Consider the following 12,762-nt stretch of genomic DNA (forward strand, 5'->3'; position numbering starts at 1 on the left):
TCCGCGCGCGCCGCTTCCGCTTCCGGGGCAGCCGGCCCCGCCGCGAGCCCGGCAGGCGCGCAGCTCCCGCGCATGCGCAGCCCCTCCCGCGGCGGTGGCGGGGCAGCGATACAACGTGGCCTTAGCGCGTCTTACGCGCCAGCGCCGCCATGGCCTCCAGTGTCATGGCTGCCCGAGAGAGCCTGGCACGCATGCGCAGATGGGGACACCCTCGGGAGGGAGCATGCGCGCCAGGGGACGGGATCCGGCCTCGGCGCTGCAGGAGCGACATGTGAGTGGGGCGTCTGAGCGGAAGCCGAGTGCGGTGGGAGGGAGGGAGAGCGCGGCCTAATGGTTAGGGCGCTTGGCTTGGGAGACCCCCAGGGCTCCAACACAAAGGCATCTTGCATCTTGATGCTGTGACATTTTTATGCCCCGAGACTACGGACTAAGAGCGGGATGCACGATTAAGACATTAAACAAGCCCGAGGTCTGGTTGAAGAAGAATATTTTCGCCTGGCACCTAAAGGTGCGTAATGGAGGTGCCAGGCAAGTCTCCCTGGGGAGAGCATTTCGCAAAGGGGGGGCCAGCGCAGAGAAGGCCCCGTTCTCCTGCTGCCACCCTCCAGGCCTCACGTAGAGGAGGCTCACAAAGAAGGATGGTCAGAGGATGATCTCAGGGTCTAGGTAGGCTCATATGGGGCAGTCCTTGAGGTATTGCGGTCCTGAGCTGTTTATAATTCTGTGGTAAACCAAGTTATGCACTTCATGCTTCTAATGTTACAAAATGACTTGTAAAGAGCACTTAAAAAGAAAAGAGCATTGCATTTCCCCCATTAAAAAAAAAATCTAGAAATTTTACATTTACATCCTGATGTTAGCAATGCACTCCAAAGCAGTTCTTCCTACATGTTGGGTGTGATTTTGCCAGGAGCATGTGGAATAATGGCAAAGTCTGTGCATGGGAGAATGCACAGAGGGCCTCCAGTGATAACCACGAATGTCAGGGATTAGGGAGCATGACTAATCTTTGAGGAGGGGGCAGAGACTCTGTAAATTACAGGGCTCTCCATGTACCTGCACTGGAATCCTATCCATGTTGGATTAGATGACTCTAATGAATGCTGTTGTGCCTCCATCCCGACAGGCAGGCAGCCCTGGAGGTGACCGCTCGGCATTGCCGAAAAGAAGCGGAGCAGTATGGCCAGTGTGTGGCTGCCAACCCTTCCTCCTGGCAGCAGGACTGTCACCAGCTCAAGCTTGAAATGGCCAAGTGCACATCATCCCAGTAAGTTTCCAAGCAGGGCACCATTCCGTAGCACAAGACCATCTTGGTGCGATAAAACTTTGATGCATCATTGGGGGGGGGGGCAACCCTCTGGTGCATGTTTTCCCCCCTCCCGCTTGGGGATCTACTTTCTTTTTTTAAAATAAAAAACAATATTTATTGGTATTTCAAAAAGTTACAAGAATAAAAAAGAAAGAAAAAGACAAACAGAAAATACAAAAAACAAAAAAAACAAAAACAATTTAAAACAAATCCATCTTTCCATATCTTATCTATCATTTGCTTGTTTCCTTGACCTCCTCACACCTCCCTTTTTTGTATTCTAGTTCATTAGTTGTTTCAGCAAATCCTTTCCTTCTTTGTTTTTTCTTACTAATTTATCTTAATATATTGTAACTTTACATTCTGACCTGTTAACAATCCATTTTTACTTAATCCTTTATAACATTACTGCTAAAACCACATAGCTTCATTCCAGCATCCTTCTAACATTCCTTAATTTTACAATGTTTCTGTAGATAGACTTTAAATTTCTTCCAATCTTCTTCTACCGACTCTTCTCCCTGGTCTTGGATTCTGCCAGTCATTTCCGCCAGTTCCATGTAATCCATCACCTTCATCTGCCATTCTTCCCGGGTGGGTAAATCTTGTGTCTTCCAATACTTTGCAATAAGTATCCTTGCTGCTGTTGTAGCATACATAAAGAAATTTCTATCCTTCTTTAGCACCAATTGGCCGACCATGCCCAGGAGAAAGGCCTCTGGTTTCTTCAGGAAGGTATATTTAAATACCTTTTTCATTTCATTATAGATCATCTCCCAGAAAGCCTTAATCTTTGGGCACGTCCACCAAAGGTGAAAGAATGTTCCTTCAGTCTCTTTACATTTCCAACATTTATTACCAGACAAATGATATATTTTAGCAAGCTTGACTGGTGTCATGTACCACCTGTAAATCATTTTCATAATATTCTCTCTTAAGGCATTACATGCCGTGAACTTCATACCTGTGGTCCATAACTGTTCCCAGTCAGCCAACATAATGTTGTGTCCAACATCTTGAGCCCATTTAATCATAGCAGATTTCACCGTTTCATCTTGAGTGTTCCATTTCAACAGCAAGTTATACATTCTTGACAAAATCTTAGTTTTGGGATCTAACAGTTCTGTTTCTAATTTTGATTTTTCCACCTGGAAGCCAATTTTCTTATCCAAATTATATGCCTCCATTATTTGATAATATTGAAGCCAATCTCGCACTTTGTTTTTTTAGTTTTTCAAAGCTCTGCAATTTTAATTTATCTCCCTCTTGTTCCAAAATTTCCCAATATTTCTGCCATTTGGCCTCCATATTGAGCTTTTTCTGAGCCTTCGCTTCCATCGGTGACAACCATCTTGGGGTTTTATTTTCAAGTAAGTCCTTATATCTTGTCCAAACATTAAACAATGCTTTCCTAGCAATATGATTTTTAAACGCTTTATGTGCTTTGACCTTATCATACCACAAATATGCATGCCACCCAAATATATTATTGAAACCTTCTAAATCCAAGATGTCTGTGTTTTCAAGAAGCAGCCATTCTTTCAGCCAACAAAATGTAGCTGATTCATAGTAAAGTTTAAGGTCTGGCAGGGCAAATCCACCTCTTTCTTTTGCATCAGTTAGTATTTTAAATTTTATTCTGGGCTTCTTGCCCTGCCAGACAAATCTAGAAATATCTCTCTGCCACTTCTTGAAACAGTCCATTTTATCCAAAATTTGCAGTGTTTGAAACAAAAACAACATTCTTGGCAATACATTCATTTTTATAGCAGCGATACGGCCTAGCAAAGAAAGCTTCAAGTTTGACCATATTTCTAAATCCTTTTTCACTTCTGTCCAGCATTTTTCATAATTATATTTAAATAAATTCCCATTCTTAGCAGTCATATTAACCCCCAGGTATTTTACTTTCTTAACCAATGTTAAACCTGTCTCCCTCTGAAACCTCTCTCTCTCGATCGGTGTTAGATTTTTCTCTAAAACCTTAGTTTTTAACTTATTCAACTTGAATCCTGCAACCTGACCAAATTCTTGAATCAGTTCCAATACTCTTTTAGTACTAGATTCTGGCTCCTGTAATGTCAATACTAGGTCATCTGCAAATGCTTTCAATTTGTACTGTTTAGCTCCGACTTGTATACCTTGGGGATCTACTTTCAAAGCAATGACTGAATGGCAGGGTGCATAACACCAGGAAAGCCTGACTTTGAATGCCGTGCTTAAATCGCACATTAAACTGATGTGACTAGTAGCCTTCTAAGCAGGGCTTTTTCTAGTTCTGGCTCCTCCCAGGGGGGCACCATTGCCTTTGTAAGAGAACGAGGAGAGTTCTGGCACCTCTTTTTCTAGAAAAATAGCACTGCTTCTAAGCCACTGTGTGAGGGGGCCAGTGCATGTTGGAAGCCTACACGGGTAACGATTTCTCTGTGGTCTGCATTGTGTATAAATTAGGCCTGTGTCTGGGGAATGTCTATCCTGTACTCTGCCCCCAGCTAGAGAAAGGAAGTGATGTCTAAATTACTCCTATAATCCTCCTGTGGTTCTAATGTAGAGACTGGGAACCTCAGGCCTCCAGATCTCACCCTCCACTGGACCTGGTCTATGCCATATTTGCTTTTGCCTGGATTTAATGTGTTCTTAACATCCTCTGCAATGAGGATGTAGTAGCCTATGGCTTTGTTGAAAGGCTAAGCTCCACCCACTTTTGCTTCTGGCCCTGCCCACTACTTGCATGCAGCCCCTGGAAGGTTCCCCATGAGGGAGCATGTATTTCAGGACTACCTTTTGTTTGTAAGCCTTTTAGAATGGATGAGCTATTTCTGCACTTGTACTGGTCAGGCAGAGTGCTTTTGAGTTACAAGAAGGGGCCAAAGTGTTGGCAAAGGGCTAAAGAAGATGAGTGGAAATGAGCTCGTAGGAAACTTGGGAGAGCTCTATGAGTTCAGGGGAAACCATAATGGGAGTTGGGGGAAATTATTGAAGACATATCTAGTGGCAGAATGGATAGGAGGCATTTGTGGAGGGGATCTGGGTCCATGACAATGTCCAAAGTGCTCAGTGTTCATTATCCCAGTAATCCATAAGTATAATAATTTATATTATGCCCATTTTGCAGTTGTGGGGACAAAGATTGAGATAAAGTGGTTTGCCAAAGGCTACTAAGTAAGTTCAGGGCCAAGTGAGAACTGAAGATGTTTTGGCTCATTCTCTTAGCAACTACAATGCACTAGCACTCAGAGACGCAGTTTGAGTGACACGCTAAGTCTAGGTGCACCATGAATGAACAAGCATACTGGTGCATTCTGCTATAGTGGTGCCTGCCTGTCCCTCTCTTTGCAAAGCTGGAAGGGAACAAACGCAAGCACTGGCTTAGTGTGAGCAGAAGCCACAAGTGCTGCTTGCTAATTGCTAATGCTAATTCTGTGCTTTGCTTTCTCTCAGCTTTGGGAAGGAGGGGAAGGCATGATTTTAGCACACTTGCTCATGAATGGTAAGCCACAGCTGAACTTACTGCGATGTATGTGCCAGGCCAAAGTGAGATCTTTCTCCGACCATTCAAACAAGAGTATCTGTCAATTTCTCACCTTTTACACAACCACCTGTGTGGCTTTCATTGCAGCCCAATTGTACAGAAAATCCGCCACGATTGCGCTGAACCATTTGCTGCATTCGAACAGTGTCTTAAACTGAACCAGACGTCTGTAGTCAACTGCACTGAACATGTCCAGAAATTCCTGCTCTGTGCTGACCAGGTGAAACTGGCCACATAAGGTTGGTGCCCCAAACTGATATGTAAGAGGGCGCGCCCCCCCACTCTCCATGTGCATGCATGTGTCATTCTTGGGAGGCCACTCTTATTTCCCCAGCAGTGATCCAGGAGTGTATTTTGCCAAACAAGCTAACCCACTAATCCAGTTGTGGCCGTTGTTAGAGTAAACACTTCTCGGTTTAAGCCATGCATGCTCGAGCCTGGAACTACAAAAATACACTTACATAGCTGTTCTTTACAAACAATTCCAAAGGGGGAAATATATCTCTCACTTGAGCCTTTGTTCTTCCTCTCCTATAAGCAGCACTCGATTACTGCTTAGTCGGCCTGCCAGGGACCAGATAAAATTGCACTGGCAGGGACTTCTTCTCACCTCTCGGTTGCCAAACAGCTCTCCTGTCCTAAGTTAGGCTTAGTAACAGTGTGCAAGCCTCCATCAGCCTTGAAAATAGAGAGTCCCCTGAGGCCTCCTGTTCCCCTGCTGTCTCCATCTTCTCTTCTAGGCACATATTTGGAAAACAGGCAGCCAGGATGTTTGCTGCCATTCTATTTCCAAGGAGTCTTGTGGCACTATAAAAGATGAACCACTTTATGATGGACTACACTTGCTCCGGGACGCGGGTGGCGCTGTGGGTAAAAGCCTCAGTGCCTAGGACTTGCTGATAGAAAGGTCGGCGGTTCGAATCCCCGCGGTGGGGTGCGCTCCTGTTGCTCGGTCCTAGCGCCTGCCAACCTAGCAGTTCGAAAGCACCCCTGGGTGCAAGTAGATAAATAGGGACCGCTTACTGACGGGAAGGTAAACGGTGTTTCCGTGTGCTGCGCTGGCTCGCCAGATGCAGCTTTGTCACGCTGGCCACGTGACCTGGAAGTGTCTCCGGACAGCGCTGACCCCCGGCCTCTTAAGTGAGATGGGCGCACAACCCTAGAGTCGGACACGACTGGCCCGTACGGGCAGGGGTACCTTTACCTTTTACACTTGCTCCACTTCCACAATGCATTTGTTAGCTTCCTCCACACCCATTAAATCTGCTCTGGAGGGTTGGAGGGATCTCCAGAACGGTTTAGGGGGCATGTGGTGGAGAGGAGAGGGAGGAAAAGTCTCATTGTGCAAATGGACCTCCTTCCAGGGACACATCCCCCATTTTGCACTACGTTGAATTCCACCTGTTGTCATGTACTGTTTTGATAGGCCTTTCATTTGTGCTGTGTTTGTTCTTTGTCCCTCTCTCCTTCTCCTTCAGTACCAAAAAGGGTGATCTCCTCTGTGTTAACTCTGGGGTGTCGACTGAATTAAAGGTTCCTGGTTCCAGGAATGGCAACGTCATCCTCAAGATCTACTAAGTCACAAGAATTGCTTCCCGGTCCTGGAAGCCCATTTCTGCAGCCATGCCTGCCAATGCCATCTCAGTGTGGCACATTGAAGTGCGGCTTCTGATCAATAAACCATGGGAACCACATAGGCATGACCATGGTAGTCTCAGCTCCATCTGCAAAGCCAGCCCTGCCTCTTGGAGCCCAGTGTGTGTGTTTTCCTGAGCCTGGAGCTCATCCAGGCACAGTGCAATAAACTGCAGTCAAAGTCCAGAACAGTCTCTTGTGGTTCTTTCAGTCTAATTGTCCAGTTTAGCAGCTGGTGCATGAAGTCTACCTACACATAACCTAAACCATTTTCAAGGTGATCAGCAGGAGTTTGCAGGGAAATACATGGATGGGAACAGAAAGGAGTCTGGTTTTCTGCTTGTGGATCTTCCCTGCAAAATCCATGCAGCCTAAATTGTCATTTCTCCTTGAGCAGGGGACAGGAGGTAGATGTTTGCATTGTGTTTGCCCAGAGCCAGTAGAGGGCACTATCTCAGCAGGAGAACCATCTTGGTTCATGTGAAATAACTACCACCTTCTGGATGGATTAGCATCCCCACTGCACCTATAACCAGGCTGGAACAAGAGGAAAACAATCCCCTCTTTAGTCAAACGTACTGCATGGCCTGCATGGCTTGCTTCTCCTGGAGGCACTAAACCTGTGCTGGGGGTGTACCATCGAGACTGCAAACAAAAGCACTTCCTGACCAGAACAATCTGGTGTGGCAGGGGAAATCATTCCCTTCCTTGCCTAGAGTCTGATGTGGTTCAGCTGAAACAAAGGTTGACTGTGTCCCTACGAACTAAGTTATGGTTAAAGGGTGCTGGTTAAAAGATTTTGAGTGTGACAGGTGCTGCCATTGCTTGATGCTGTTGCAAGTTTGTTTGTTGGCAAAATGTGGGTAGGGCAGCAGGAAGTGATAAAAGGAAAGTGTGCTTGTTTTCAGAGGAATGGATCAGAGTCTAAGCTTAGAATAACAACAGAAGGGTCCAAAGTCTTCTCCCCCTACTAGGAAGGGGGCTGGGAGCAGGGGCTTCGAGGATATTCTCCCAGCTCTCTGAGCATTTTAGGAAGATCGCACTGCTTTCCTATGGGTCTGGAAGCTTGACTTTTCCATTTTCTTTTGAGCAAATTATTTTCCCACTTCTAACTGGGACTGGCTATAATATTGCTGATCACATAAGTGGTTGCATAGTGCAAGGTGCTTAAGTCATATTTTGCTTGCAACATTTCTTCCAGGTGGCCACTCCGAGTTCTGTTTAAGAGGATGTGATGACCAAAATCCAGAGCTGGCAACAGACATAGGAGTTGGCATGTTTAAATTACCAGCATAATCTGCTGACTACCTTAGTGCTGTAGTGCTAAATTGGGGCAATTGGCATCAAAGGTGAGATTTGTCCAGTGTGGAAGTGGTCCACAATTCCTTGATCGGACTGTGCTTTTACCCTGATTCTTTCTAGCCTACCATGATCAAGAACTGAGATCAGCAGAGTCCCTGTGCAGCTTTCAGGCATCAGCACGTTGAACACTAAAAATATACCAACCTCCATTTTGAAGCACCCTCGTTTAAGATGATTTCCTCTTGGGTTGCATTGGAGGTAATTGCTTCAGTCTACAGGAAATTAGCTGTACAAATTGCAACTTCATGTTGACGTATAACTAGCTTGTTCTGTTCTGTTGATTTCCACGTAGCACGAGAAACCATCTCTGGACTGGCTTCATTTAGCGTTCAAAAGTTCTGGAAAGAAGCCATACAGAAATGATCTAAGGGCTACAAAAGCTCTTTGGGTTGTTGTTTTGCCTCTTTTCTCCTTTGTGTGACATAAATAATAGTTTTTTTTCCCCAGAGCAGTGAAATGAAAGGTAATTTGTTTTTTAAAAAAACAGAACTTGGTGGTGTGATTCTTGCACTCGCATATGCAGTCATATATGTCAATCCCACTCCCTTCTGCCCCAAAGTTTCAGCCCCTCATCCCTTCTGCCCCAAAGTCGTGGAGTCAGACTGGATGAGAACATGGCACCAAGCAGCTTTGTCAGTTGTCACCTCTTCCCCGAGTGGAACTTTGCATGTGGACGCAGCCCAGATCAGAGCAAGTTCATGGCCAGCTCTGCCTTTAATTCCTCATCCAGAAAAATGTCCTCATTTTACACCCCGCTTCTCGCTCGCTATTGAGCATGCCCATTAATCAGCACCACAGCCTTTGGTGTCGACGGGCTCCTCGGGGGAGATGAATGCCTCTCTGTGAGACGGGCTCAGGGCGCTGGGGGAACGGCATTCCATGCACGTTGGTTTTGACTGGCTGACATCCAGCCGAAAGCAAGACAAGGCTCTTGGGTGTGAGCGTAGGAGAGCGGAGGAGCTGGACAGAGCAAAGAATCAAAGCCAGGAGTTCAAGATGTTTCCCGAGGATGAAATTTATCGGGGGGTTGTGGGCTGCTTCACACTCTTACCTAGCTTAATCAATGATCCGCTCTAAGGATCCTGCACAACTTGTGCCTCATCAAAGCAAGTGCAGCTGTGTGATGCAGCTGGCTGGGGGCCTGTCAACTTCCCTGTGGTACTGCCTCACTTTTTAAAAGCAGGTCCCTGGAGGGCAACCATTGTTGCCTGGTGGGCTGCAGTCGGCTTTCTGGGACCCAGGTTGTGCAGGCCGGATCTGAGGGAAAGAGGGTTTCTCTTCTAACTAGCACCAGCTTAGATGGTGCATCATCTCTGTCTTTTAGTAGGCTGGCCCATTCCAGTGAGATAGCGCAACAAGTACTGTCGTTGAAGAGCACAATTATTTGTTCTTTTACACACACACACACCCCTGGTATTTCACCAATTGACTTGAATCTCAAAAGAGCTGAAAGTGCAGACAGTTTATGTAGGCAAGCTTGGCTTTGAGTTTTTGTTCTTGTTTAATTTCCAAATGCACATGCAAAGACACCCGCACAGCACAACACAACACTAGATTACAACGGGTATGAAAATGTAAGGGTCTCCCCTATCCCACCCCAACCAGGCCTTGTATATGGAGTAAACTGGCCAATGTGTGCTTCGGATGGATAGAAACTCTTTCAAAAGCTCATCCTGGACCCAAAATCTAGAGCAAATTCCTCTGCTGGAGGGGAACACTACAGAGAGGGTGCCACTCAGCAGGGTGTTCTGTGTTGACCTTCAACCATTCATTCTGGTGGGGTTTGCAAGGCTCTCCTCCTGCCCCACTGGATTGTGGCCCTGCAAATGTTGCTGGACTCTCAACTTTCATCAGCTCCAGCCAGCATGGCCACTGGTGACAGGGATAATGGGAGTTGTAGTCCACCTGGAGGTCCACAGCTTCCTGACCCATGAAAGAAAGCTTTCTGTTTTGGTTACACCATTTGTGCTGCAACCCTGCAACTTCCACTGAAGACAGGGAGACCACTGTGTGTAACAGGGTGCAAACTGCAACTTTAGCACACGTCCAAGCAGAAATAATTAGATTGTGGGCTGCAGATTGGAACCACAGTTAGGCAATAGGTTCTGAGAAGCTCTCCTGTGGCTCCCAGCTGCAGGTAGAGGCTTTCTGGAGGGGTTAATTGTCCTGGGCCTCACAGTTGGTGGGGGCACATCAAGCAGTGCATGAACTCAACTGAGCAGGGGGTGGGGACTCCAAGGAACCTCTGGCTTCCAGTTTTTAAAAGGCCCTTGCTCAAGCACTGTCAGAACAAAGTCTCTCTGCCCAAAGACAAAACAGAATATGTAGAGCGCAGTAGGGCCCATCTGGAAGTGCTGTCGCCACATTCATGCTAAATGTGCTGGTTGTTTCTGCAGTTAGGCTTTGGGGGTAAATGTTCTGGAAGTTTCCAGCAGAAGCTTGCTGTGCGATCTCACAACCCCGCTTGCACTTGCAGTTTTTGCAACAGATTTTGCAACTTTTTAAACAAGATGATGATGGAAGGTGTAAATACATGATGCAGTAATTAAAACAAAACACCAAGAATGTGGTCAGACTGCTGGAAGCGTTGGGAGATGGTCAAAACAGGCAGCTGAGCTGGCATTTGATGAGCCAAAATGCACATCTTGGTGGTGAAGCCAGGCTCCCCAGGCAGCCCAGGGACAGGCTAGGAGCCCTCTTTCTCTGTAGTCTCCCTCTCAAGCTCAACTTAGAGTAATGTGTGACAAGTGGTGGTTCAACAAGTAGATATATTCAGAGCTCACAACAGCCAAATTGCTTTTCCCACTGTCCATTGGGAGCACAATCCTACATCTTGGCTACAGTGAACCATTACAGATTGATCTGCTGTCCTGGACACACCTGAAGGAAAGCCCATTTAGCTCAATGGGTAATACACTGGAGTACACCTGCACAGGATTCACTCACTGAGAGGACATGGGGTGCCTGGGAGAGAGAAGTTGTGCCCCTACCTCCCACCCCACACATAACAACCACACACTTTTTGTTGTGGTCGGGGGGGGGTGTGTGGAAGCCCTTCCAACATGCCCACGCATAGGTCACTCAGACTGGGGAACCTTCCTTCTCCCAAAACCCTCCCCCCTCGTCAAAATGTATTTAAACCAGGGCTGATTACTTGCATTTAAATGGGCACCTGCCTTAAAAAAACAACCAGATGACTTTGACAGAAGATCATCTCAGCAGCCTCTGCATGTCTAATGATACTCTTTTCACCTTTGTTGTTGTTGAAACACTGATCTGCAGATAAATATGAACTATGGTATATATAGAGAGCTGTTTATAAAGCAGCATTGATGTTGGTGGCCAGTCTAGAAGAGAGGTTTGGTTTTGTACTGGACATTTCTATACAAGATCATTTGCCTCCTGGCACATTCCAGATATTTGCTTTGCCCAGGCACATCACAGGTCATCTGCAACAAAAGGGGCTTCCCTCCATATAATGATTTTGTAACCTGCAATGGATCATCATGAATCACAGAGGAGATACACGGGGCATCTTCAAATATCTAAAGGACTGCTACAGGGAAGAAGAGCAATCTCGTTTTCTCCTGCTCTGGATTCAAGGTACAAGAAAGGAGATTTCTACTAAACATCAAGAAGAACTTTCTGACAGTCAGAACTGTTCAACAGTGGGACAGTCTCCCTTGGGAGGTGGTAGACTTTCCTTCCTTGGAGGTTTTTAAACAGGACAAGAGGATCCAGATTTTTTTTGCTGCTATGATGATGGAAGGAACTGTTCTGCTGTGCTGCCATCCTGCAGGGACTATATTGCGTGAAATCTCCAGCAAGCATCAAGTGGCCAATGGAAAGTATTTGGGGCAGAGCTTAAAGAGAAGACGGAGGTGTTCAAGAGCAAGGGAGTCGAAGGATGAACAGAGAGCAAAACTGCCTTCCATCTACAGCAAGGATGGGGAACTAGTGGCTCTCTGGCAATTGCTGGATTCTGGCTGCCATCATCCTTGATCATTGGGCCATGCTGGCAAGAGCTGATGAGAATTGCAGCCTGGCAGCCTCTGAAGGGCCACAGATTCCCCACTCCTGCTCTAGACCCTCTCTTTCAGATGCTTGGAACACTTTGAATCTAAGAGCATGTTTTCACTATAATCATATCTAGTTTAACATTCATTTCCCCTCTCTGGAGGGGGGTTTAAGTAGCTCTAGTGGGGAACTCTCAGGACCTTCTGCAAACTACATTTCCCATAATTCTTTAGAGTGGCATAATAGTTAAAGTATAAAACTAACCTAATGTTTCTAAAGCACCTCTCAGACTCCTCATGTTCCTGAAAAGTAAGCTCTTAGTTGTGCCAAGGTTGCTGAGTATTAACAAGGAACCACAAGCTGGATGAAAAGCAGCCCAGTGGCCCTGGAAACCTTGTTCCCAGCATGAGCCAGGTCTCCCGTCCCTGCTGGTGATGCATCAAATTAGCCTTAATGCCCTACACAGTTTAAGCACAAAAACACACTGCTAGAAATACAAGCTACACAATGTGAAATTGTCCATCTCTAGGACACTGGGTGAAGGGCAAGGGGAGAGGCAGTGCAGCAAAGTCCTAAGGCTTGACCCTCAAATGCCCGGCAGCCTTGCATGCCTCCTTCACTTTGCAGGGTCCAAAGAGTCCTTCCAAATGCAACGGGCTTGCTCCTCCATGCCGTTCCACACTTCTAAGCCCAGAGTGGCATAGATCAGGTGGAAGAGCCAGGAACGTCCTCACGGTCAGGAGGTGAAATAGGAGCTTTGCATGGAGTAGAGCCGGTCAATGGGGTTGCCCACTCGGGTCTGCAGGAGGTTGGCTTCAGCCGCTGACAGCAGGCAGTCACCCAAATGGCCAATGGTGTCACTGTCCATGTCATGGAAGACGCCTTCTGAATCTAGGGTGCGGAAAGA

General features: G+C 46.6%; 2 protein-coding genes across 6 annotated transcripts in view; one reads left to right on the forward strand and one right to left on the reverse strand.

The window, feature by feature from the left end:
* Positions 1-26: 26 nt before the first annotated feature.
* On the forward strand, positions 27-6,665 carry CHCHD5 (coiled-coil-helix-coiled-coil-helix domain containing 5). 3 transcript variants are annotated; one of them, XM_079967887.1, is made up of 4 exons: positions 27-271; positions 1,131-1,267; positions 4,929-5,080; positions 6,320-6,665. In XM_079967887.1, exons 1-3 carry the CDS (start codon positions 200-202, stop codon positions 5,077-5,079), a joined length of 360 nt encoding a protein of 119 aa, XP_079824013.1. In that variant the 5' UTR covers positions 27-199; the 3' UTR covers position 5,080; positions 6,320-6,665. The 3 variants fall into 3 exon arrangements, with proteins under 3 accessions (XP_079824013.1, XP_079824011.1, XP_079824012.1); XM_079967885.1 differs by having other exon boundaries at positions 135-271; positions 1,127-1,267; XM_079967886.1 differs by lacking the exon at positions 4,929-5,080 and having other exon boundaries at positions 135-271; positions 1,127-1,267.
* A 5,767-nt stretch (positions 6,666-12,432) lies between these two features.
* LOC307211313 (LIM/homeobox protein LMX-1.2-like) overlaps positions 12,433-12,762 on the reverse strand; it is an 81,487-nt gene continuing 81,157 nt past the window's right edge. For all 3 annotated transcript variants that reach the window (XM_079967848.1, XM_079967847.1, XM_079967849.1), the window contains one exon: positions 12,433-12,746. In XM_079967848.1, the coding sequence (XP_079823974.1) occupies positions 12,592-12,746 (155 nt within the window). In that variant the 3' untranslated portion in view covers positions 12,433-12,591. The remainder of the gene's footprint in view (positions 12,747-12,762) is intronic.

Source organism: Podarcis cretensis, assembly GCF_951804945.1.
Source record: "Podarcis cretensis genome assembly, chromosome: 2".
Classification (NCBI taxonomy): Eukaryota; Metazoa; Chordata; class Lepidosauria; order Squamata; family Lacertidae; genus Podarcis; species Podarcis cretensis.

Coding starts and splice junctions, on each gene's coding strand:
- CHCHD5 (XM_079967885.1), top strand. CDS start 150: ATGGCCTCCAGTGTCATGGCTGCCCGAGAGAGCCTGGCACGCATGCGC. Junction 272..1,126: donor CGGCGCTGCAGGAGCGACAT/GTGAGTGGGGCG, acceptor CCATCCCGACAG/GCAGGCAGCCCTGGAGGTGA. Junction 1,268..4,928: donor GCCAAGTGCACATCATCCCA/GTAAGTTTCCAA, acceptor CTTTCATTGCAG/CCCAATTGTACAGAAAATCC.